We start from the raw sequence: 23,608 nt of genomic DNA on the forward strand, positions 1-23,608 counted from the left end.
CTGCAGCAGCACAGCCCCTGACAGCCCCGCAGACGCCCTCCACCCCATTAACCATTAAGAGAATCCATGGGGATCGATGTGAATTAACAGGCTCTCAGCTCAACCTAGCGAGAAATCAGGCTGGCAAAGTTCTCCGCTGTCACACTCAAGCCTGTTCAAACCCACGTTTTTAATCCAGCAAAACGCGACAGGCTGGGAACTTCCAGCCCGGGCCTGCAGGCCACAGCGGGCTGGATTCTCCGGGCCGTCAGCTCGCTGATGACAACCCGGCGCTGAACCGTCACGAGCACGTGTCCCCTATCGAGCGCAGAGCCCGTCACCTCACACTTAAGTAGCCTGTGGGAATCGCAGCAGGGAACCCCATGAACCATAAAATAAGAGGCAGCACAATCACAGAATCTCATTAGAGACTCGGAGTAGGACAAAAATCACATCTGTGTGGCTTGTGGACTCTCTGTCACGGATGTCCAAGGTGACTAACCGTGGGGAGCAGGAGAGCGGAAAAAGACCCATATGCGTAGCGGCGAGACGGGAAAAAGACCCGGGCTCATTAGTGCAAAAAGTTCAGGAATGCTGTATAGAAACCTATGCCCTCAGGGAGCGGACGTGGGGCGCCCTGGTGCTAGGCGGGTCTCAAGACATCCGAATGTCAATGCTGAGCCAGGACAGAGTGCAAGACCCGGAAATATATAGCCCAAGGGAAAGAGAGGGACAGGAAGGACAGCAGACCGGAAACTAGGGACAGGACAGAGAAGGAGCGCCCTCTGGCTGCAGAGGGCGTGACACTCTCTAGCTTTTCACTTATAGCGGTGGCAGCTGCCTTCAGTTTGGGGATCACTGCTTGGGCTGTACACATGTAGCGAGCTGGTGTGGTGACGTCAGCACCCTCACTGCGCGTAGCAGGGTCCTCAGCTGCCTGGGCCGGGGGAGGTCTCCTTTAGCTCGCGCGGTTGGTGCCCTGTTGCGTTACGCCGGAGACCCGGGTTCGCGCCCCAGCTTTGGGGGCCGGAACGGGCGGCGGGGGGCACGACCCCGCGCGGAACCATGACTGTCACACACACACACAAGCAGGACCAGTGAGTGGCCAGTATATATTGTTTGGTTCGTTCTCTTGCCGCATGAGTCTGCGTGATGATACACACGATTCATCTGTGAGGTGGCTAGTACTGTGTTAGGTCATTTACATGGTCAGAGCAGGCTGCCACTATTTCATTACAGAGGCTTCATGGTGTAGTTTAATAGTCATTAATTATTCATGGTCATCTATAAAAAAACAGCTAAAATCCCGAAGAGTTTCCATTAATCCAACTGTCCTCCCCTTCATTCTTATACTGTATAGCTCTCTGCACCACTTTGTAACTCAGAGCCCTGAGTTAATGGGGGGTGAAGGTGGTGAATGGCAAAGCAATGCATTCCTAACAAGAAAGTACAAAGCTTTGATTCCCTACCAGCCTCAGCTCACCCACTTGGCCACCTCCCTTAATGAGGAAGACCCCCATCTCTAGTCCAGTCACAGTCCAGCAGATATCCCAGGCCCCCCCCTGAGTCACCCGTTTGTAAAGAATTGGAAAGGCCGGATGTTTAGTAAGTCAATTTCTTTAACAATTTCTTTAACAAGGCCTAGAACGGCCAGCTGTGGTCCTCATGATACAGAAGTCCCTGCTACTTTCACTTCAAATGATCTCTAAACTACTTTCTTGAAAAACATCGCCTGCTTTAGTGAGTAAAATGAATCTCCTGGCATAGGACTGGCCACCCCTGCTCAAGTAGGGGGGACTGCGTTGGATCATTTTGGGATTTTCATTGCTCATCCTTGGGTTCTGTCCAGATGAAGGGGTAGTAGCTTGTGAAGGTTAAGGTTAGTGTGTGGTAAGACAATGGCATGTGTGTGCACGTTAGTGATGCGCGGGTTGACTCACGCCCGGTTTAAAAAAAAAAATTAGATCGGGTTGGGCAGGTGCAGGTTCAGTTCTCACCACCGCTGGCGGGTGCGGGTAAAAAAAAAAAGCAGTTGTTCGCTGTGATTTCTAACGGAGCGGGTTCGGACCGGGTTTGGGTCAGTACTTTTATCACTTTAAATCGGGCTGGGCGGGTGCAGGTTCGTTTCTCACAACCGCGGGCGGGTGTGGGTAAAAAAAAAGCTGACCCACACATCACTAGTGCACATGTTGAAGCAGTGCGGTTACTCAGGCCTCCAGCAGGTGTTGTTTGCTCCGATGTGTCTCGGGTTCGAAGCCGACCTGGGAATGGGTGGGAATGGATGTGTGAAACTGTTGAGCTCAGAGGAACACAGGAGCTGCTTCTTGAACAAGTTGGAATCGCTGCTGCTCGTGAACTGGATTCGTGGTTAACTGTGGTAAAGCGTGCATGGCGACACTAATCCAGTCAAACCGTGGAAGCAAGGTAAATGCTGGGTAAATGTCCGAGGACAATGAGACCTGAGCTCAAACCTGCCTTGCAGATTCACTGTGGAAAACTCCTCTGAGGCCAGAGCCTACTTGTGCCGGGTTTTGTAATTGCGCCCATGTGCTCTGCCTCTGCAGGTGTACTCACAGTCCTTCACAGCCTCCTATGCCATCTACAATGTGGGCACAGGGTAGGTGGACTAAGGGCTTGGCCTTGGCACTTGGCATGCAGAGCTGTCAGAGAGATGAAATGCTGGTTTTGTTTTAAGGGCTGAAGTCTCACACCTGCCTGTGACTGCTTGCAATGAACTTTTAGCCCATTTGGAGAATAAAATGGCATGTCAGAATGAGTGTCTTGTGTCACAAAGTACAGTAGTAATTTTTAAAGATCTAGAGCCCCCGTACTGTTCAGGTAAGTGTCTGAATGAAGATTGTCTTCAGCTAATAGAACAGTAACAAGCTGCTAAAATGATTTGAGTGCAGTTCAAGGTGTTGCCCAGTGTGACCCCTGCATAACCTACCATTGCAGTCCTTTTTACCACACAATTCCACCTGCGGTCTTTGACCTTTGAACCCATCTTCACACATGTCCCCTAAGGTTGGCAATACTGTTGGCATTAATGGACCCTCTCCTCTCATCCACCCTTCATTCTGCTTTTCCTGTTTCGCATGGTTTCCCTTTTAATCATTGTTTTAATGCTGTTCACTAACCATTCCTGGACAGATTGCTTTGAAAACTAATTGTAATCTGCATCTGCATCTGGGGGGAAGCATTTAATTGCTGCACAAGCAGAGCTGGCACACCAGCGATCCACCTCCCTGTGCCATTTCCTTGGGAGATTTCTAGGGAGAATTTACCTGTATGGGAGCTATTTGCTGACAGAAGCATCAGTGGGCATGGCACATGACATTCCACATGGAGACCGCAAAAGAGGAAAAGGAGGAAAAGCATGTGTAACGGGCCAAACCGAAAAGCAGATAACTTGTGTCCTGTTCACATGTCAGCTGCAACATGGCAGGGCTGTGATGAAACAGAGTTATTTGCATGTTCATTTCTTTCAATATGCACCCTGGATATAATGATCTTGGAGCCTGATAGCAATTAGCCCAGAGATTGGAACACTGCTTATAGTGTTTTCTGGCTTTTGGTCAACATGGGTCCTGCCTGCTGGATTTGGCGTGATTATCTGATGAACCAGAAGAGACTGGCCTCCCAAGTGTTTAAGACCCCACTGTATCACTAACCATTTCATTTAAATAATTAAGTCCATTAAAGCGACTGATTGAGTGACTGATTGGCCGAGGGTAGAAGGTGGAAATACAAGCCAGAGGCCAGTGTGGTCCTGCTTTGATGTCCTAGAATAGGGGTGTCAGACTCCTGGAGGGATCAGTGTCTTCCTGGTTTTGTTCCACCTGAGCCCTCAGTGACATAGTGGGTCTAACTATTTTAATTGACTGCATCACTGTACTATTTCTGCCCTGACTCCGAAGAGTTTTGAAAGCAACCACACTTTTAATGAAGTGAATAAGTTGTCAAAAGGAAAAAAATACTTCCTGAGAAACATCCTGTACATGTCTAAGTAATAAAACGATGAGGCTAATTGCTTAATTGACAACTCGGGTTGTATCAAAAACCAGAAGAGCGACGGCTCTCCAGGAGTTGGACTTGCCATCCCTGTCCTAGGGCTACAACTGTAAAGGAACCGTGGAGTGAATGTCACCTGCGTTCCCTCAGAGACCTGTAACAAGCGCCTCTCCCTCATGCCCATGAATGCCATCTGTCTTTTTGTTGCAGGGAGATCTCTGAGCTCAACCCCCCAGAGGTGAAGCCCTCTGTTCTGCAGTTTGCTGCCTGGGGACCCCAGGGGAACCAGCTGGTGAGTGAATGAGTGAGTCTGCCCTCACAGGTCTGTCTGTCCCACTGCTTTCCTCTCTCAGTCACTGCGTTGCCTCTGCATGTAGCTTCCTCAGTGCCTCTGTTGCTCTTTATCTCTGTTACCGCCCTCTCAATCAAAGGATGTTTAACTTAACCCCATAAAGGTGACAAATGACAGAGCTCTGATTGGGTGTTAATAGACAATTAATAGCTTGATCTATTCCTGACACGTCTTAAAGTATTCTCTGATGTCAGCTTCACCTTTGTTGTTTCTCAGCTTGTTCCAGACCCCCACAACACTTAGTGTAAGGAAGTGTATAAGCTCTTGATTCCCAGGCCTCTCGTTGGTTACCAGGTGTATGTCTTTGAGAACAACATCTACTATCAGCTGGATGTATCCAGTAGCGCCCTGCGGCTCACTTCCACTGGCAGGGAGGGGCTGGTCGTCAATGGAGTGTCTGACTGGCTCTACGAGGGTGAGGATATCTCTCAGTTATTGTGGGGGTATTGGATTTTATTTACAGTGCTGCCACCTCTTGTCATTTATTCATTATTGGAGTCATTGGCTTTAATTGTATCCTGTTCCAGCAGCCAAATCGATTATCGGCCAGACTGATTTCATTTTCCTTGGAGAATAAACAGTGTGTCGGCTACCTGGTTCATTGCTCTATCAGCTTCCCAGTGTAATTTAAATGGCTCTCTTTTTAATATAAATGTGTAGATTATTCTCCCATTTGCCATTCTTGAAGTGTTTTCATTTGTCAAATTTAAAAGCAGATCACTGTTCATGTAACAGGCACTGTACAGTAACTAAACTCTTGCAATAATGAGAGTAATTATTTATTCCTAAATAAACCTTTGAGCCTCTTTCATCATCATCATTAAAGCAGAGCTCTGTGATTTAATTAAGAAACTTATACAGTATAGCTGAACACTTCTAGTTACTGCTTTGAAGATCTGTAAATGATGGAAAAAATCTGTAAAGCTCAGTATTTATCTGTGCATTCAATTTGTTTCTGAAACTCTTTTCCATTATATTTACTCAGTAAAGAGAAAAGCTAGCCCAGTGGTCTCACTAGTTTCCTGTTCCTGCTTGCTCCTGATTGCTTGTCCACAGAGGAGGTTCTTCTGACATACCCCGCCCACTGGTGGTCAGGTGACGGGGCGCGGCTAGCCTACCTAACGATCAACAACTCTGCCACGCCCACAATGGAAATACCTCAGTTCCTAGGTGGAGTGTACCCAGCCAACATCTACTATCCTTACCCTAAGGTGAGAGCAGCTTAAGGAAGAGGCTTTTGGCTGCAGACAGCTGGTAGGTGAAATGTTAAATAACTGTAAACGAGGAAAGAATGCTCACAATTCCTGGGCACCTGAGTGGCTGATTTTGTAAAGCTTTCTCTTGGAGTGCACAAGAGCCAGGAGATCGATTTTCTTCCCCAGGCTTGACTGACTGTGTGTGCTTACTTTTAAGGGAGCAGTGCGGTGCGTGTGATGATGGGTGTGGGGAATTGGGCTGTGCATCATTGGCTAGATGCTTGCGAACGTGTTGTGTTGTCTGAAAGAAGGTGCATCAGTCATCTATCCAGATCTGTGTTACATTCACAACACTGGTCTCCTGTTCATTCCCCTAAGCCCATCTACATTGGGCCAAATTTCCTATTGGCCCTTACTAATCATGGCCTAATCTATGAATTGGCTTCATTTACTCTGCTCTTCTCCCCACCGATAGCTGGTGTGTGGGGAGCGTTCTGGCACACTATGGCTAAACCTTTTTCTTCATAGGGGCTTGTACCTAATCAGGTCTGTGTCTGCACCTTGCATCTTCTTCTTGGAACAAGCATTCCAAACCCTTGTTCTCAGTTGTGCTCATTTTGTTATCTCTTCTCCTTGTCTTAACTTTTTTCCCTCTTATAGTAAAATGCTTTGAGAAGTTACTTTTAAAGGCACTATATAAAATGAAATAAAATGTATTATGTAATGGCAGTTAGGATAAAGAAAAACATACTTCCGTGGAATCGCAGAACTATAATTAATCTATTTAACAGACATTTAAGTGTTCACACAGTGAATTAATCTCAGTGGTCAGCTGGCTGCATTAAGCTGCAAGTTGAGCTCCCTGAGAAGGGCCCTTGGCCGTTTGAACTCAACAGGCCCATAGGGACTTTTCCCTGTCTGGAATGCGCCTGCACGTGTGGAACTAGAAATACTTTCTTAGAACAATACATTATGCAGATGCACAACACTAGACATTTTTCATTGAACAGTGTAACAGTTTCCATAAACCTGGGTTGCTGCCTTGATTGGCATCATGTCTGAATACCAAGTGCTACAGCAAAGGTGATGTGTTCCGTTATCTACTGAAAGTGTCATAAAGCCTGGTGAATGTCAAAATCTCTGGCTATTCAGCCACAGTGAAGGCTAAATAGCACATCATTAAAATACAGCAGCATAAATTGTATAAAGAGCAGGGGGCTTTAACACTGTTGTCCTAATCAATGAATCAATCACATGCACTTTATTTGTGCTTTTCATCTGAAAGTGTCACAAAGCACATTTAGTAACGGCCTACTTCCTCCACCACGGACGCAGATCAAAGTAACGTCATGTGTGCTGTTGTTGAGGAGCTGTGTTTGTTCATACGCACATGTGTGTGTGCCTTGTTCCAGGCTGGGTCCCCCATCCCCTCGGTCGGTCTGTTCGTGGTGAATCTGTACGGCCCTGCTCACACCCTGGAGATGATCCCTCCAGACTCCATCAGAGCCAGGTACACAGCCACTACCATCACCTCTCCTGCTGGACAACAAAGATGCAGGACTTTATGGAGGCTTATTGGTCATTGGTCCACGTCAGCACTCTTGTCTTAGTTCTTCCTGTTGCTGTACAGTCACCTCTGACGAAGCCACACTTTACCTCAGAAAATGTTCATAGAGTGTGTACCCTGCAGCTGTACCAAATATCCCTTTCTGCTTTCCGTTCTGCTCAGAAATAAAGTAATAAGTCAGAGAACTATATTCCTTAAGTACAGATTTTATATTTCCTGTTGCTTTGCCTGGCAAGATGAGTAAAATGCTCTGTGTGTAAGCAGACGCACACAGAAAATCCTCTAAAATCTCACAAACAGCGCTGGTACACACGTTGATTAGTATATTAACGATATGGATTAAAACAATTTGGAATAGTAAAGAAGTGCACTGTGGGACCTGTTGTGTTTGTGTTTGCTGGCAGGGAGTACTACATCTCCATGGTGACCTGGGTTAGCAGCACCCGATTGGCCGTGCGATGGCTGAACCGGCCCCAGAACCAATCAGTGCTCACCGTGTGCGAGGCCACCACAGGGGCATGCTTAGAGGTGAGATGTCAGAGTTCAGTAACACTGTTTGGAGATCAACCAGCTGTTGTTGCCATAGTTCACCCCTCTAGTTTCTGCCCAGTGCTTCAGTCTGCCAAATGATAAATTGTTATTATCATGATGTATAATGAGTGGCATAGCAGCACAGTGGTTGGCATTGCTGCCTTGCAGAACTAGGGCCCTGGGCTTGGTTCCTGGTGTTCTGTCTGTGTGGAGTTTGCATGTTCTCTTGGTATTCACGAGGGTTTACTTTGGGTGCTCCAGTTTCCTCCCACGGTCCAAAGATGTATTGTTGGGTTAATTTAGCATCTGAGAAAACTGGCCCTGGTGTGTGTATATTTGTGTCTGTGTACCCTGCTTTGGACTGGCGTCCCATCCAAGGTGTACCCTGCCTTGCACCCTTTGCTTGCTGGAATAGGCCCTGGCTCCTCCGTATTGGATAACTTCCATCCAGTTAGAAAATGGATGGGAGAATGGATTATGTAAAACAATGGCTATTTTTAAAATTAATTAGCTGCTTTCCATTTTCTCTCATTCTTCTTCAGAAATACAAATCTGCTGTGGATGTCTGGCAAGGCCCAGCACAGGTATCTTGCCTTTATCGCTCCAGCCCAGAGCCTGATGCGCTCCTGATCGAAGGGGCCTTCAGGAGGCGGTCCAATCTGTGACATCTGACTGAGTTCCAACACAGAGAAAATGCATTCAGACACCTCAAGATTCATCACTTTTTGAGTTCGCACGCCAAAATACATTCATTTCATATAGAGACTTTTATTCTGCAAACTCATCTAATGAAACTCATTCAAAAAACCCAAGCACATTTCCTGGAAGTGCATGTGGAGTCATTACCTTTCTGGAAACTTTGCTCTATCAGCTTTTTATTCCCAAATGGAATAGCAGCGTTGACCAAAATGTCTGCTCGATATGTAATATGTTTTGTGAAGACTCCACGGTTCTAAAAAATTGTGGCTTGTTTTCAAATACACAATTATGCAACTTCTTCCCTTTCAATATTTTACGTTAATTGGTTATGTGCTACATTGACATGATGCAGTTAATACAATTCCAGGGGGTTTTCATAGATTTGTACACACTGCTGTGAACAGAAAGTGTCTCATTGCTTGACCCAGAGAATAGATTTCTTATTTATACTGACAGCAGACATTAGAATATCAGATCATTCCTAAGAGTTTCCACATTACTGTTGGAAATGCACTGTGGTTCTGACCTGTATGTGGAATTATTGGTAAGAAAATCACTGATCAGAGACACTGAGTATTGTGTAGAGACATTTCTTAAAATACAAATATAGTGGAATCTATACTGTATGTTCCCGTTTCATTTTTTCTGTTACTGTACATCTTGCATTCCAGCAGGAGGCGCCACTCTTCTCCCAGGATGGCTCCATCTTCTACCTTACCCTGCCAGCCAAGCAGGGGGCCCGTGGCGAATTTCGCCACGTTGCCACGCTGGCAGCCCAGGTAGGTGCCCGCTGTACAGTGTCAGGCCTCGCTGTCAGCTGACATAGTGCACAGTGTAAAATCCTTGATAAAATTAAAGGTGGGCACACAGCACTGTCCCTCCTCTGATCTGTAGAAGACAGCCCTCTGCATCCTTCCTGTCAGTCAGTACACAGATCACCACAGCTTTCTAACGGTTTTGCTCTATCATACAGCCGAACTGAGTACTGTTCTGAAATACAGGCTTGGTGCCCTGCTGCAGTGGGAGTGTTTTAATGCTATGCACTTTCACCTGGGAGCCCTGGTTTAACTCAGCTGTGCTCTTCTGATGCCAGGCTTGTAATGCATGAAATTCCTTGCACTTTTAAAAAGGTCCACTTTAACCAAATTATACTATAAAACAATCGCAGTGGACAGAGAGAGTCTTTGACATGCACAAGGTAGAAAGCTCAAGTCTGACTTCTGACAAAAAACAGGACATCATTTTTTTACATGAGAAAAATCATTAGTTACTGTATATGCCCAGTGTAAAGGTGTCTACACTTTTCTACTGTAGTTCTTACCTAAATTTAAGCTGATGTAATGGCTGTTGCTTCAGCCAGCCCTCTTTTTATAAAATATAGAAATGTATTGTTGTGAAACTAACATCATTTGGCCAAGCTGATTGGCTTTTACAGCTTTGTACAGCCAGTCAAATGCAAGAACTAACCTCGTGTGGCAATAAAGGTGGGCGTCTGCTAACAAATGAGTTTGCGATTTCTTCTCATGGGTAGAAGAATAGTTCACAATTCAGGAACAGGGGAGACTGACAAGCATAGACATTGTTATTGAAGGATGATAAACGTTGTATCAAGGATCCAACATGTAATGTCCTGGGAAGTATTAGAGATTTCACTGGGCCGCCACTTCAAAATGGGCACAGTCCTGGCAAAACCTGGACAGGTGCCAATCCTAGTACCATCTTAATCTCATGATCCTCTCTCTCCTCCTCGCTGCAGCCAGCGGTGCCCTCCACCCCGTCTCGATTCCTGACCTCCGGAAACTGGGACGTGACGTCTCTCTGCGCCCTGGATGAGGAGGGGGGGAAAATGTACGGGATTCTCCTTCCAAGGAGCATCTTACCAGACAGAGACACGGGGCATAACCGTTGGGATGGACAGTACTGTCCTGACGCCTGGGAGCAGGCCAGTTCAGAATCTGCTCTGGAGCTGCTGGGTGTGCTGATGCTTATGTTGCCTTCACCTTGTGATGGTATAAGGTTTTTAGTAGTGAGCTGAGCTCATTAGGAGCCTGCAGTGCATTTTAAAAACAATGAGGACTGAATAATACAGACCTAAGAGTGGGGAGATCATGTACTGTACATCAGCCAGCCTGGACCAAAACTGAGCTCCTTGGGTATGCCCTGTTTAAAGTAGCTGAATTGCGTTGTCGAAGTAGTGCCGTGCAAGGTCATTTTTGGGAACATTAGTGTAATCACAGTGGTCCACCTTGGTCTTTTACAGATACTTCCTGAGCACAGAGGCGTCCAAGCGCAGCAGGCATCTGTACAGGTGAGCCCGAGATTCTGCCCCTGTTTGTTTTAACAGATAGCGACTTTGACAGCTTTGTCATTGCTTTTTCTTGGAGTGCACTGCAAACATTTGCAAAAAAATGACAGCATTTGCCCAGTGCTTATCGTAGGTGCACAGAACCTTTTTTATCGTGAAAATGGCATGCACGCACGAAATGTTACAAGCGAGAGCCCACTTATCCCATCTAGCAAGTTTGGTTTATAAATAACTAAAGAATCTGAGAATCTCATCCAGCCGTTTCTCGAATGAAGACAGGATATCGTCTTCAACAACATGGCCGGCTCCCTGTTCCACACTCCCACCACCCTTTGGGAGAAGAAGTGCAACCTGTTCTCAGATATACATGCGGCTCCATGGAGTTTCTACTTTTGGCCTCTGGTTATTGTTTCATTGAGTCTAAGTTGATTCTTCACTGTTGAGTTTGGGTTGACCGTGTCAGCACCCTGGAGGATTTTAAATATTTGTGTCAGGTCCCCTTGTAATCTTCCCTGTTCAAGACTCAAGATCCACACAGACCACAGGGTGAGCGCCCCTTACTGGTCCCAATAACACCTCTTCCAGCAGCAACCTTAGTTTTTCCTAGATGGTCTCCCATCCTGATACTGACCAGGCTCACACCTGCTGAGCTTCAGTGAACTGCCAACTGTGAGTTGCAGGATGATATGGCTTTCATATCACTGAGTTTCCAAAATAAGGCAGGCGAGGTTCTTAGCTGGGTAGTCACGGAGCAAACGAGCCTGGGAGGACCCTGGGCAATAGCCTGTTGATTAACGGCATTGGCACAGCTATTACGCACGGGGAATGTATCGGTCTGCTCTTCTCTGGAATGCCTCCAGAGCAGCACCACCTTTTTTGGCACTTATTAGAGCTTATTATATTATAAGACTTATTTTGGTCTCATTAGAGCCTTGTACGGTACAGTTTGAACTTACTGTCGTCCAAAACGCAACAGGGGATGCCTGTCGGTGTCTGGCAGTGGACCGTGTTTGAACACAGGTGTGTGAATTACATCTGACAAGCGCTTTGAATGTGAATGTGTCGCCGCTTGTCAGAAACTGGTACTGGAATGTCAGAGCAGTGAAGGGTCGTTGGATCTTCAATCATGGCTGCACAGTACATTACTGTCAATCGATATGAAGCGTGAGTCGCTGTATGTACTGTACGTTCCATGCCTGACATTTCTGTACCTGTGCAGCGTTCTGACAAGGTACTACTTCCTGACATTCAGCGGAAATCCAGGTGCTGCTGTGCAGGAGATTGTGTTTCACTGAGCATTTGACATGCTGATCTAGTGTCAGCTCTGCCTGCTCAGAGACCCTGGGCCCTCTGCACCGTAACTCAACTGCACTCCTCACCATCCACCAGCCAGCAAAGAATCCCTGATGCCCAATCACACCAATAATTCCTGCTCGCCAGAGGCTTTGCTTAAACGCACACTGGTAATTTATCAGACTCCTTTGTGGTGCCTTATAATACATCATCTCTGCTTTCACGCTGAAAACGCCACGTGTAATTATTATAGCTGTCGGCTCCAATTCCGCTCCCCATCTGTGGTACACTTCGCAGGAGGATCATGATCTGCTGAACTCAGCGCGTGGCTTTGCGATTGCTTTTAAACAATGTCAGGCCCACAGCAATGATAAGGCACCATCCGCTGCAGCCCCCTTCTTTTTGAGGAAGAAAAAAGTCATTTTTGTGTATGTGTGCAGCAGGGTTAATTAATTATAGACGTTGGCAATATTTTCACACTGTTATGACTATAAATCTTCCGAGACAATTTAAGAGCGAAACCAGATTACGGCATGAGTGCTTTATGAGGTGGGGGGTTATTCTGACTTCGGGGTCTTTGAATGAGTCACCATCAGGAAACAAAGCAATGCAGTGCTGATACGTGAGGCTGACAGTGTTCTCTTTTATTGTAATCATCGAAGCACAGCCGTAAAGCTACAGACTTTAGACCTCAGAGAAAACTGGACTCCCTCCTCCTGTCGAGAGACCAGTGTTTCCAGTCTTTGACCTCCCTGCCCTGCCAGAGCCCCCTGGCCGTCTCCTCCCTCGCCGGGGGCGGTGTTCGCTCAGCGAGTCCCCCCCCGAGACGCCCTCATGATCAGGGCTCACTCCCCACCGTTTCCTCCCCCTCGCAGTGTGGTGGCTCGATTCATTGCTTATTCATGAGAACAACGCCGCGAGGGGGAGGATAGATGCAGAGTGATGGTAATTACAGGGAATCAACACCCTCCTTTGTCAGGCGCCAATACCTCCCACAGCGAGTGCAGCCTGTAGAGCAATAATATTTGTCTGCTGTGGCTTTAATGAAAACGAAAGGGGACTGCAGCTTCCCCTGCTTATTAGAGTGATGCATTATTCTTTTTTCTGCTGTTTTTTTTTATTTTAACGAGACAAAGTCAAGAGTATTATTTTTTTTACATTTTTTATTAGTACTTTCTGTGTATTAGGACCCTGGTGGAATTCAGCACTTCCTTGGGCCGGGAAGTCACATTTTCAGTGAAAGATCAACACTTCAGTGTCCAGCCTGCTCCTTCTGTGGTGTGCTTTCCGCAGACTTGGATCTGAACCCTCTCTTCTCTTCCCCTTCTCCCCCCAACAGCGCGGACATCACCGGCGTCTTCCAGCGGCGCTGCCTGACCTGCGACCTCCTTCCCAACTGCACCTTCTTCGGGGCGAGCTTCAGTCCCCAGAAAACCAGCTTCGTCCTGCTCTGTCAAGGTGGGCTGGGCACTGAGCCTCGAACCCGAGGCGCTGCCACTGTCCGCCCAGGCACTTTGTATCTGAGCACACTGTTGCCTTTAACCCTTGCAGCTTCTTTCAGATTCTTTGCACCAGCTCTGCCTTTTTAGTTCAACCCAAAACAAGCCTACTCACTAATGACAGGTACAAGTGCATTTCATTCTTTATAAGATAGATAGATACTTTATTGATCCCGTGAGGGAAATTGCAGTGCAACAGCAGCTTAACACACACAACACAGCCACAGTGTAACGAATTATATAATAATAGTACAATACATACAATACAATACAAGAGTTACTCACAGTCCGGACACACAAAGAACAAACTAGAACAGAACAGTACACAGAAAAATCGTATCACACATATGAATATAAATATAGATGTAAATATAGATATAAATATAAATGTATTGCACAGGTCCCTGGCATATATTGCACAAAAAATGGTTGTAAACGGGAAAAAGAAAAAGAAAAAGAAAGAGAACAGATGTAGCAGTAGATGTGTAGATGCGTTCAGTCCAGAAACAGGTCACTGTCAATGGTGCCTCTGCCCAGACGCAAGGTGGATGCGTTGTACAGTCTTATGGCAGAAGGCAAGAATGACCTCCTGCAGCGCTCCCTGTCGCACTGTGGATGAATCAGTCTATTGCTGAACGTGCTCTTCATTCCTGCAAGCCTGTCATAGAGGGGATGGGAGAAGTTGTCCATGATGGCCTCTAGTTTGGACATCATTCTCCTCTCAGCCACTACCTCCAAGGGGTCCAGGTCAGACCCAATGACAGAGCCTTCATTCGGTAATAGAGGAGATGATTAACATAAAATAACTTGGAATTGCTCTATGGCCTGCTGATGTTTTTTCGACAGTGAAAATGTTTTTAAAAAGTGTTAAAAAAAGCACCTTTGTGGGCTTGATGACAGAAACTTCACAAAGGTTCAAGGTCAGATGTTAGCCATTTGATAGGTCTAATAACACACATATAAAATGCCCCTTTGTGCTTAATATGTGGTGATTTGCATGTGTGTTTCTTTAAAATTTCTCAGCATGTGTTTTCCCTGAGAATAAAGCAATCTTGTGTCTCTCGGAAAGACTACGTCCTTGTACAATATTGGAACATTTTGTCATTTGCAGCAGTATTGATTTCAGATAGTGCGGGAAGTACATTCATTTCTCATCGAAATAGATTCAAAATGAGTTCTGAAAGAGCTCCTGGATTGTGTCCCAAGCTAGTGCAGTTCCACGGTTTTCTATTTCTACGTTAAATGAAAAGAAAGACATTGAACTGAACCAGTTTGGCCACAGCGCTGCGGCATTTTCGAAGCATCCTTTCCCTTCCAATAAGAAGGACTGAGATGCAGGCAGTCGGTGCTGTCGGGTCTCCTGAGCCTCAGGCAGCTGGGATCTGCGAAGGAGGGCGCATTTCAGAACCCTGTCCCAGCTGAGCAGCTGGCTGCCCCTTCGAAGGAATCCACACGCAGGAGAACCAACCGTTCCAGACTGAAACTGGCACGGCTTCTCAACCCCAGAGAAAACCGAGTCAGCATAGGTCCACAGTCGCAGGAATGTGGGAAACCTGTGATGCACCTGGGGCGTGCTTAGTTTTTTTTATCGAAGACTTGCTCTGCCTTGAAACTACATCTCATTAGCGGATGAGGTGTAGGCTTGTGTCAAATCTCTAAGTCGTCAGTTTTGGTTATGAGTTTCCTGGCAACAGTAACAAAGTGGGCCTGGGGACTCTTAGGGATTGGGTGAGGAAAAAAGAACATCCTACTGCTTCATCATGGAAATCAATCAATCAGAGATCACTTTATTAGCCATATACAATTTCTTATATTAGGAATTTGTCTTTTTGCATACCCAGCAACTCCTGGAGTAGCTGGGGTTAAGGGCTTTGCTCAGGGGCCCAATGGAGTAGGATTCCTCTGCCGGCCATTGGGATTTGAACCAGCAACTGTCCAGCCACAGGCGCAGCTCCTTAGCCACAGTGCCACTGCTCTGCCAATCGAAGTTTATTTATCAAATGCACAACAATACAGCGTGCAGCAGTAGTTGCTGGCAATGAAATGTACAAATCACAAAATTAAAGTTACAAAATAAGGTTTCATCATAATACATAATAGGGCAATAGAAATGGAATAAAATAAACTCAGACAGAGCTCAATATAAATAGAGCTGCGAGGTGTGTATGCAATACATTATGTCCAAGTAGTGCAGTATGCTGAATACAATGAAAACTGTGTGTCCATGTAGCCATTACTCTCAATGTAAAATCTCAATGTGTTGGGCATGGCTTGGACCCTTATGTGAGGCTGCTGTGTTGTACCACGTCTGTGTTCTCCCTGCAGGGCCCGGCGTTCCTAGAGTGAGTGTTCACAGCACAGACAAGCCCCACAGTGAGTACAGCAGGAGTGGGGGCTTCTGGGGAGAACTAGACTGGCCCAGGCATTCTGGGAACATTTTAAGCCATTTTAGCCCCCCCAACCCTTTACGTGCTGATTTGAAAATGTTGTGATTTTATGTACAATGCTTGTTAACCCTGATAGAATTGTTTGCACTGTGGAGTATACATCCGTCTACCGCTAGAGGGCGGTGTTTGTCCACTTATCTGTCGGTGCAGCGGTGTATGGCGTAAATTATACTGTGTAACCCTAAAGCTCTTTAACAGCCTACAAAGACAAAGTAAAGGGGGCGCGGCAATTAGTATGCCTCATAAATGTACTGAAAGGTTTATTTAAAAAATGGCAAAGCGTTGAGTGTCTATACACACGTTGATTAAACACCTGACAGTAATAGTATGTAAATAGGTCGGGTCAGTTCTGACTTGACATGCGGGTTATTCACTGCAAGGAAGCAGTTTGTGCAGCCTCCCAGGAGCATGGCCCCCGATCTCCGGGCCCTGGTCTTACCGCTGTCCCTGCGTGGCTCTGTGCCGGCAGGATACTTAGTCCTGGAAGAGAACGGGCAGCTGGAAGAGGCCTTGGAGGGCAAGCGGCTCCCGGTGACCGAGTTCGAGACCGTCCCGGCCGACGGACACGGTAACGGAAACGGCGCGCCCCCTGACCTGCACGCCTGCCGACTGCCGGCCGGGACGCCTGCCTCACGGCCGCTCTCCTTCCCTTCCAGACCTGCAGCTGAAGCTGGCTCTGCCCGCGGGGTACAAGGGGAACCTGCACCCCCTGCTCCTCCTGGTGTAAGTCTCCGCGGCCCACCGGCGGGGAGCTTCGGGCACGTCGGGTGTCTTGACGTGCCCCTTAGCCGAACCTGAGCGTCCCCCTTCACCGCAGGCAGCTGAATCCCAGGCATCAGAGTGGTTTGCGATTACACTCCCATCTTCCTGTCTGGAAGGTGTTTCCGGTGAACGCAGGTCCTCTGGCTGTTCTTGCTCTCCTGCATTTCCTGCCGTCTCTTCCACGTCTGTATCCTTGTTGAGATCCCTCTCTCTCTCTCTTGGCTTCGTAAGAACACAAGAATGTTTGCAACAGAGAGGAGGGCTCTCATCCCATCCATCCATTTTCTCAACCACTTCCTCCGATCGAGGGGCAGAGGGGAGCCGGAGTCTATCCCAGCAAGCAATGGGCTCGAGGCAGGGGGCCACACCGGATGGGACACCAGTCCATCGCAGAGCAAACACCGCCACACAAACGCAGACACGCACACACTCGCACCGTGGGCGTTTTCCCAGAAGCCAATCCCAGCCCCTGCCAGTATGTCTTTGGACTGTGGGAGGAAAGCAGGGCACCAGCAGGAATCCCATGCAAACACGGGGAGAACATACAAGCTCCAAGCAGCCTAGCTGGGAATCAGTAGCTGATTGATCCCAGGATCACATCCAGCTGTTTCTTCAAAGCAGCCAGGTTATCAGCCTCAACCACGTGGCTGGGCAGCTCGTTGACCTTCACTTGAATGTTTCCATCAGGGACGGGAGACCAGGCAGCCAGTCAGCGACGGAGCAGTTCACTCTGGACTGGGTGACCTCGCTGTCTAGCTCTCTGGGCGTGGCGCTGGCTTGGGTGGACGGCAAGAGCGACGGAAGCAGAGGGCAAAGGTCACATGCGCTCGATCCCTACAGCCTGGGCTCCCTGCAGGTCAAGGATCAGCTGAGAGCCGTGGAGTGAGTACGACAAGGAGGGGGGTGCCACTGTGACCGTCGGAAATTTCCATTGAGTTTTATTCCATCAGACAGTTGTTTTTTTAAATGCTTATTCCAATGCAAACGGACAAAAACCAAAATACATTTTAAAATCATCCAATATGTTCAAAACCATCCCTCCTTGTAAATAGTTTAATCTAGCTATTAAATCGGCAGTTCTGCTGTTACATCTGGTTCATGTAACATCCTGGAGATCCTATCGGGAAATCATCCCGATCTCAACATCGGGTTTATGCAACATCACATTGCTGCTTTGCTGGAGGTGTGAATGGGAGGTTCTGCACGTCTTATTAAGGGAAAATCGGTTAACTGTATTAGCAGCTCACCCCTGTGGATGAATAGCTGGGAAGAGAGCTGTGAAATCTAAGATTCTGTCCCTTTGTTGTTGCAGGTGGCTGATACAGCGGCCTTACATCGACCAGAGACGAATCGCTCTGTACGGGAAGGTACTTCAGAAACACGAGCTTGCTCCCCCAAGCCAGGACCCTTAGAACATTTCCCCACCGTGAGGTCTAGTACGGTGATCTCCAACGACTGGAGTTTCCCATCAGAGATCTGACCTGACCTGGCCAGGGGGATGGGTTTTTTTTTTTAGCTGGACCCCCTTAGTATTTGATATTCTATTCCCATGCCACTTGCACATTTCTGGCTTCCCCTCGGCGTTGACTTGTCCTGCTTCTCTGTGCTCTCCCCAGCACTCTTGTGTGTCCGTGTGAGATCTGCAGGCAGGGCAACGCAGTGTCTTAACAGACGGCTCTTATTTCAGGGCTTCGGTGGGTATTTAACCCTGAAGATGCTGGCAGCGACAGAGCAGCGGTTTAAATGTGTGGCAGCAGTGGCGCCGATCACAGACTTCCGGTTCTACAGTAGGTCCACAGATTCCCCTTCTTTCACAGAGAGGCTGTTCTGACAAATCAGGAGCTTTTGTCCTAGCTTACAACGCAGACTCAACACTGTTGAGTTAAAGGTCACTTTCACAGGCTGACGTGACCTGGGCCAGAGTTTGTTATCTCTTATCTAGAGTGTGATAAGAGCACAAGGATTGTGTTCTATCCATTGAAAACCTATTTAAAAAGCAGATTGGAATGAGGGCAAATAAGGTAAAGTATCTTGTTTAAGCACTTAGACAGGGCTTCAGTAGTGTCTTAAGTTCAAAGTGACCATCATCTAATTAATAGTCCAAAACCCAGAAGATAAACCATTTTTGCTGCAATAGTTACTCAGCATAGAAAATAGCAATGAGGAATAATCCAAGCCCATGATATTGAGCTGACGTTTGTAAGTTATGCAAATTGGTCACTCAGATGGTGTTTCTGTGAGGAAGTGTGGACACGCGTCCGTCGCTCAGACTCTCTCTCCCCCTCTCGTGTGTCTGCAGGTGCGGCATTTTCAGAACGCTACCTGGGGCTGCCAGCCAAGGAGGAGAGCTCCTACTCTGTGAGTGCCAGCTGTGTCCCGAGCAGATCCACGGACACGTGCACACGTCGTGATAGCCCCTCCAGGCGTGTTCACACACACAACACACACCGCGCCAGCCCGAAAATGCACTATGAATGAGCCTCTTTGTTACAGTACATGCATTTCAATACAGTTTATGCATTCATTTTAAAAATAAACTATATTTTCTATGGCACTTCTAAAAGCAGTTTTCACAAAGCACATTCATTCATGGTTTAATGAAGGCCACCAGGTCACTATCAACAGCATTATTCCAATCTTGGGTTCATAACTGATATTTAAATAATAATAATCATTACACTCATATAGTGCTTTTCTGGACACCCTACTCAAAACGCTTTACAGGTAATGGGGACTCCACTGAACCACCTGGATGACACAACAGCAGCCAGAGTGCACCAGTCTGCTCTCCACACACCAGCTATCAGTGTGGGAGGGGGGAGAACAGAGAGATGAAGCCCATTATAGAAATATTCCAGTCACACAGTGGTATTAAATGCGTGTCGGTGCTGGACAGGAGGGCCCGGTCGTACACTATCACACTGGTGTGGCTCTCCTCCTCTCTCCCTGCCCAGGTGGCCTCTCTGCTGGGGGAAGTTCACAAGCTGAAGGGCGAACACTTCCTGCTGCTCCACGGCACGGCCGACGGTAAGGAGACTGCGACTTGGCTGGGCTCTCGCGGTGCGGGAGTGTGTTCTTTTGAAAGATGCTGGAGCGCACTGACCTGGCCACGCGAACAGGCGCTTTCACATCCCATCTGTGATTCGCTTTTGTGCTGGTTTTTCCTGTCAAATGTGCTGTGTTGTCATGGTCCGGCGGTGCCTCTTGCCTTGTGCGTGGTGATGCCATCTAACCAAAATGACTTCTCCCTTTTGTTACCAGTGCCGTGGACCACAGTAAATCTGAGTAAAAGTATTGACACCCTAATTGTAACCCTGATCCTTAACTAACTTAATTTCCTGTCTGTGTGCATGGTAATGGCTCTTGTCCCGACAAGGATACCAAGAGCACTAAGGGGATGCTTGGCATAAGAGCTCATTTTCTGGGTGTGCTTCCAGATAAACCTAAGGCCTCTGGTGTTCAGTGTTGCGCTCTGCAGTAACTGTGAGCTCTGATTGGATGCATCTCCGTCTGTCTCTGCGTCTGCAGCCCAGGTCCACTTCCAGCACACCGCAGAGCTCCTCAGCAGCCTGGTGATGGTGGACGCAAACTACTCCCTGCAGGTATGCAGGTTGACCCACCTGGTCTTGTGATCCTGCAGAGTCATTTCCCCCAGGATCTCCCCCTTTCTTACTCCTCTGAAGGACCAGCGAGTTGAGTAACTAGTTTAGGGTAACACACAGGGAGTCAGTCACCTGAAAGGGCACAGTCCACAAACAAGCCTAGACCTCTCACGGTCTTCATGACTTCATTAGTACGGGATACGTGGGCAGTTTGAACCAGGGCTGTGTTGTTACCCAGTTGCTTGACTGCTGTGCCCCAAGCAGCTGCTCCGAGTAGGCGGCGCCCAGGCTAAGACAGAGTGGTTTTCGAGTCAGTTGGGGTACCCTTGATTTCCTGCTAGCGCTCAAACTCAATCTCAATCGATTATGGCAGGCTGGAGGCATCAGAGAAGTGCTCAAGTCATTATTATCATTACCTTCTCCTGCCGGTATTATAATAATAATAATACAGCACATTTCTGGACCCTGAACTCAAAGCACTTTACAGGTAATGGGGACTCCCTTCCACCACCACCAGTGTAGCCACCCTTGAATGGTGCACCAGCAGCCAGAGTGCTCACAGTACGCTCACCACACATCAGCTATCAGTGGGGGGGGGGGGGGAACAGTGTTGTTGTTTTGAAATGGGAAAGGTGTTGAAATTAATCGGCCTCATTTGTCCCGTTGTCTCTGCAGATCTACCCCGACGAGGGCCACACCCTGAGGGACGAGCGCAGCGTCCAGCATTTCCAGAGGACAGTGACCCGCTACATCGGCAGCTGCCTGCACAACCCGCGGAGGAGGTCTTCCGAGGGGCCGGAGGACGAGTACTGACCCCTGCTGGACCGGCCCGGACCACATTGCCTGTGTCGAACCAGTGCTCCCATGTTTTGGAGGAAAACCAGCTGATGCTGCTCATCATTCCACTCATGTCTCAGGATCTGACTCTGGGTTTCCCGTGTGTCTGTGCGCGTGCGTCTGTACCAGTTGTGGTGGAACGGCGGCGCTGACGGGCCCGGACTGGGCCAGAGCCCCCGGAACCTCCCTGCCCATGTTAGCGCTTCCGGCCACAGTTTTTTGTGAGAAAGAGCCGAGTCCAGTCTGGAGGGATGGGGGGTGCTTGGGGGGAGGGGACTGCAACCCACAACATCTAAGACCATCAGGCAGCTTTTTGGGAGGCATTTTTTAATGAACAAAGAAAATATAAAAAAATGAATTCTTGCACGAATATCAATACTAATCTACCTCTTGCCAAAGCAGAGAAGAGGTATGAGTTTTGCAACAGAGAGAGAGAGAAAGAGAGAGAGTTAGGAGTGAATTTCACTTCTGTGTAGCATATCTACTGCTATACTCTTTTTTTTGTAAAGAAAGCAATATTTGATTGCTGTTTTTAATTGCTTGATGCCTGACAAACAAATTGCATAATTGCATTTAGGAAATAAGTCTCAGAATAGTACCTCATTAGCTTCAAAAGTAAAAAAATAACTTGCATTTTCCAATTTATTCCTTGACTCTATGTTACATGTTCTGCATGACTGCTGGTGTTTTTTTCTGCAGTAACTGGTATTTAAATTCTGGGTAGCCACTTTAAAATTGCTAAGACATCTTTAGCTTCAGTATGTGATAATGTCCTTGATTGTGTAAATGTCATATTTAGCCTGTACACTTAACACTATTCTGCAGAGCGATTTCTGAATTCTTTACAAACAGGCGACTGCGTGTCCAGCAGTTTTGTGAAGTTTCGAGAACATGGCCTGACAATAATGGGAGACTATTGGACGTCCACGGACAATGTCTCTGTCCAGGGATGTTTGTCACAAGCTTATTTGCGTAGTTTTATGGGGATGAAGAACCCAATTAAATCTGTGCAAGGCTCTGAAGGCTTTTAGCAAGGTACTGAGACAATGACAAAGAAATGGAGATAGATGAGGGACATACATTGGTAGAATGTAAAAAAGGTATGAAATTAAAAATAGGGAGAAAACTAATCTGATTTAAATATGGTACCACAATCCAGCTGTTGTTGAAACTGCAAGTTTGCTGAGGTTAATGACCATTTCAATTGGCCAGTATTATTAGCAATGGTTTTATCTTACATGTACAATGAATGCTTAAGGAGAGTGCAGTCAGCATGCTTCTTAGTACACCCTCATAGGATTTGGCTGCGGTGCAGGATTTTGTAAATTTTTATTGTTTATGAAAGTTAATTATAGTCAGAGTAAGACTTGAAGTCTTAAGCTTGAGCTGTTTTGAAAACAGCTGAACTGACAGGTCAGATGGTGTAAATATGTCCTTAGCCACATGGCCATTTGACCATCACTGCCTTATATTTTCACTTAAGGAAATCCAATATGCATTGTGCCAGTGTTTGTAGTTTTTAAGCGATGCAAGAAACTCACCTTGGGATATCAAATGGCTTGACTCCAGGTTCATATAGATTCACGTCTATGCTGTAGCTTCTTTTTCCAAGAGCTGAGGTGATTGTCCATCATGCCCAGCTGGAATGAAACAATACTCACCATTACGAGTTTGCATGAGTCTGCCACAGCGCGCCCCCCAGTCACGACTGCCCACGTCCCCTCGGAAGAAGAGACCACACAGCTCCACCAGCCTGAGGCCAGTGCTGCACAAATAGGGCACTCACTCAGCTCCAGGGGTCAGGGGTCAAGATTTCCCATTCATTCCAGCTTCCTGTCATAGGATTAGGGGTTTGGTGAGGAATCCCAATGTTTTTTTTTCCCCAATAGACTGCTGAACCAGATACCGCTCTTTATTCCGCAAGCTTTTTTTTTTCTTTAAAAAAAAAGGGCAGAATTGGGCTTAGGTGTGGACACGCTGGTTGAATCCAGATTCTGCAATGGAGTTCAATGGAAGGGCTGCACACTGAGCACTGACCCAGGCCAGGCTACATCAGAGGTACAAAGCTACAGTCCTTTAAGGCCAGAGTCCAGCGGGTTTTCTGGCTCTCTTTAAAGAGCCGACAGCTGAAGACCCCTGACAAGTGTTTGATTGGTGCAATTAGAACAATTGTTAAACTAAACAGTGGAATGGAATGTAAACCTGCAGACACTGGGACCTTTTGCACCACCAGTCTAGAAGAGAACGATAAAAAACATCAGTTTATTTATTATTGTAAAACAATATTCGTGTTTGATGATGGTGGAGAGGTGTTGCCTAATGGTGAAAAACTTTTACACTAGATTACAGGATTGTGATTTGGGGGTCCCGGGAGCCTGACACCTCCTTATCAGCCCACACTGAGCTCTGGAGACTTCTGGAGGCCCTGTGCATGAGTTCAACCATACTGGAATGACCTTGCTTTGATAGTAACGATAATGATAATGCTCCTGAATTTTATCTTTCAATAAAGTGTGAGTTCTAATTTT

The 23,608-nt window shown here is 47.1% G+C and overlaps 1 protein-coding gene across 2 annotated transcripts in view; it reads left to right on the forward strand.

Moving 5' to 3' along the window:
* Positions 1–23,608, forward strand: part of LOC148678579 (inactive dipeptidyl peptidase 10) — a 47,603-nt gene extending 23,995 nt beyond the window's left edge. For both annotated transcript variants that reach the window (XM_088634343.1, XM_088634352.1), the window contains exons 6-26: positions 2,544–2,596; positions 4,201–4,282; positions 4,637–4,757; positions 5,399–5,553; positions 6,951–7,048; positions 7,510–7,633; positions 8,179–8,220; positions 9,007–9,114; positions 10,092–10,183; positions 10,596–10,643; positions 13,273–13,391; positions 15,758–15,805; positions 16,349–16,447; positions 16,536–16,602; positions 17,329–17,523; positions 17,954–18,008; positions 18,329–18,428; positions 18,941–18,999; positions 19,596–19,668; positions 20,170–20,243; positions 20,919–23,608. In XM_088634343.1, the coding sequence (XP_088490469.1) occupies positions 2,544–2,596; positions 4,201–4,282; positions 4,637–4,757; positions 5,399–5,553; positions 6,951–7,048; positions 7,510–7,633; positions 8,179–8,220; positions 9,007–9,114; positions 10,092–10,183; positions 10,596–10,643; positions 13,273–13,391; positions 15,758–15,805; positions 16,349–16,447; positions 16,536–16,602; positions 17,329–17,523; positions 17,954–18,008; positions 18,329–18,428; positions 18,941–18,999; positions 19,596–19,668; positions 20,170–20,243; positions 20,919–21,056 (1,950 nt within the window). In that variant the 3' untranslated portion in view covers positions 21,057–23,608. The remainder of the gene's footprint in view (positions 1–2,543; positions 2,597–4,200; positions 4,283–4,636; positions 4,758–5,398; positions 5,554–6,950; positions 7,049–7,509; positions 7,634–8,178; positions 8,221–9,006; positions 9,115–10,091; positions 10,184–10,595; positions 10,644–13,272; positions 13,392–15,757; positions 15,806–16,348; positions 16,448–16,535; positions 16,603–17,328; positions 17,524–17,953; positions 18,009–18,328; positions 18,429–18,940; positions 19,000–19,595; positions 19,669–20,169; positions 20,244–20,918) is intronic.

Source organism: Lepisosteus platostomus, chromosome 1 (genome assembly GCF_059453375.1).
Source record: "Lepisosteus platostomus isolate fLepPlt1 chromosome 1, fLepPlt1.hap1, whole genome shotgun sequence".
Lineage (NCBI taxonomy): Eukaryota > Metazoa > Chordata > Actinopteri > Semionotiformes > Lepisosteidae > Lepisosteus > Lepisosteus platostomus.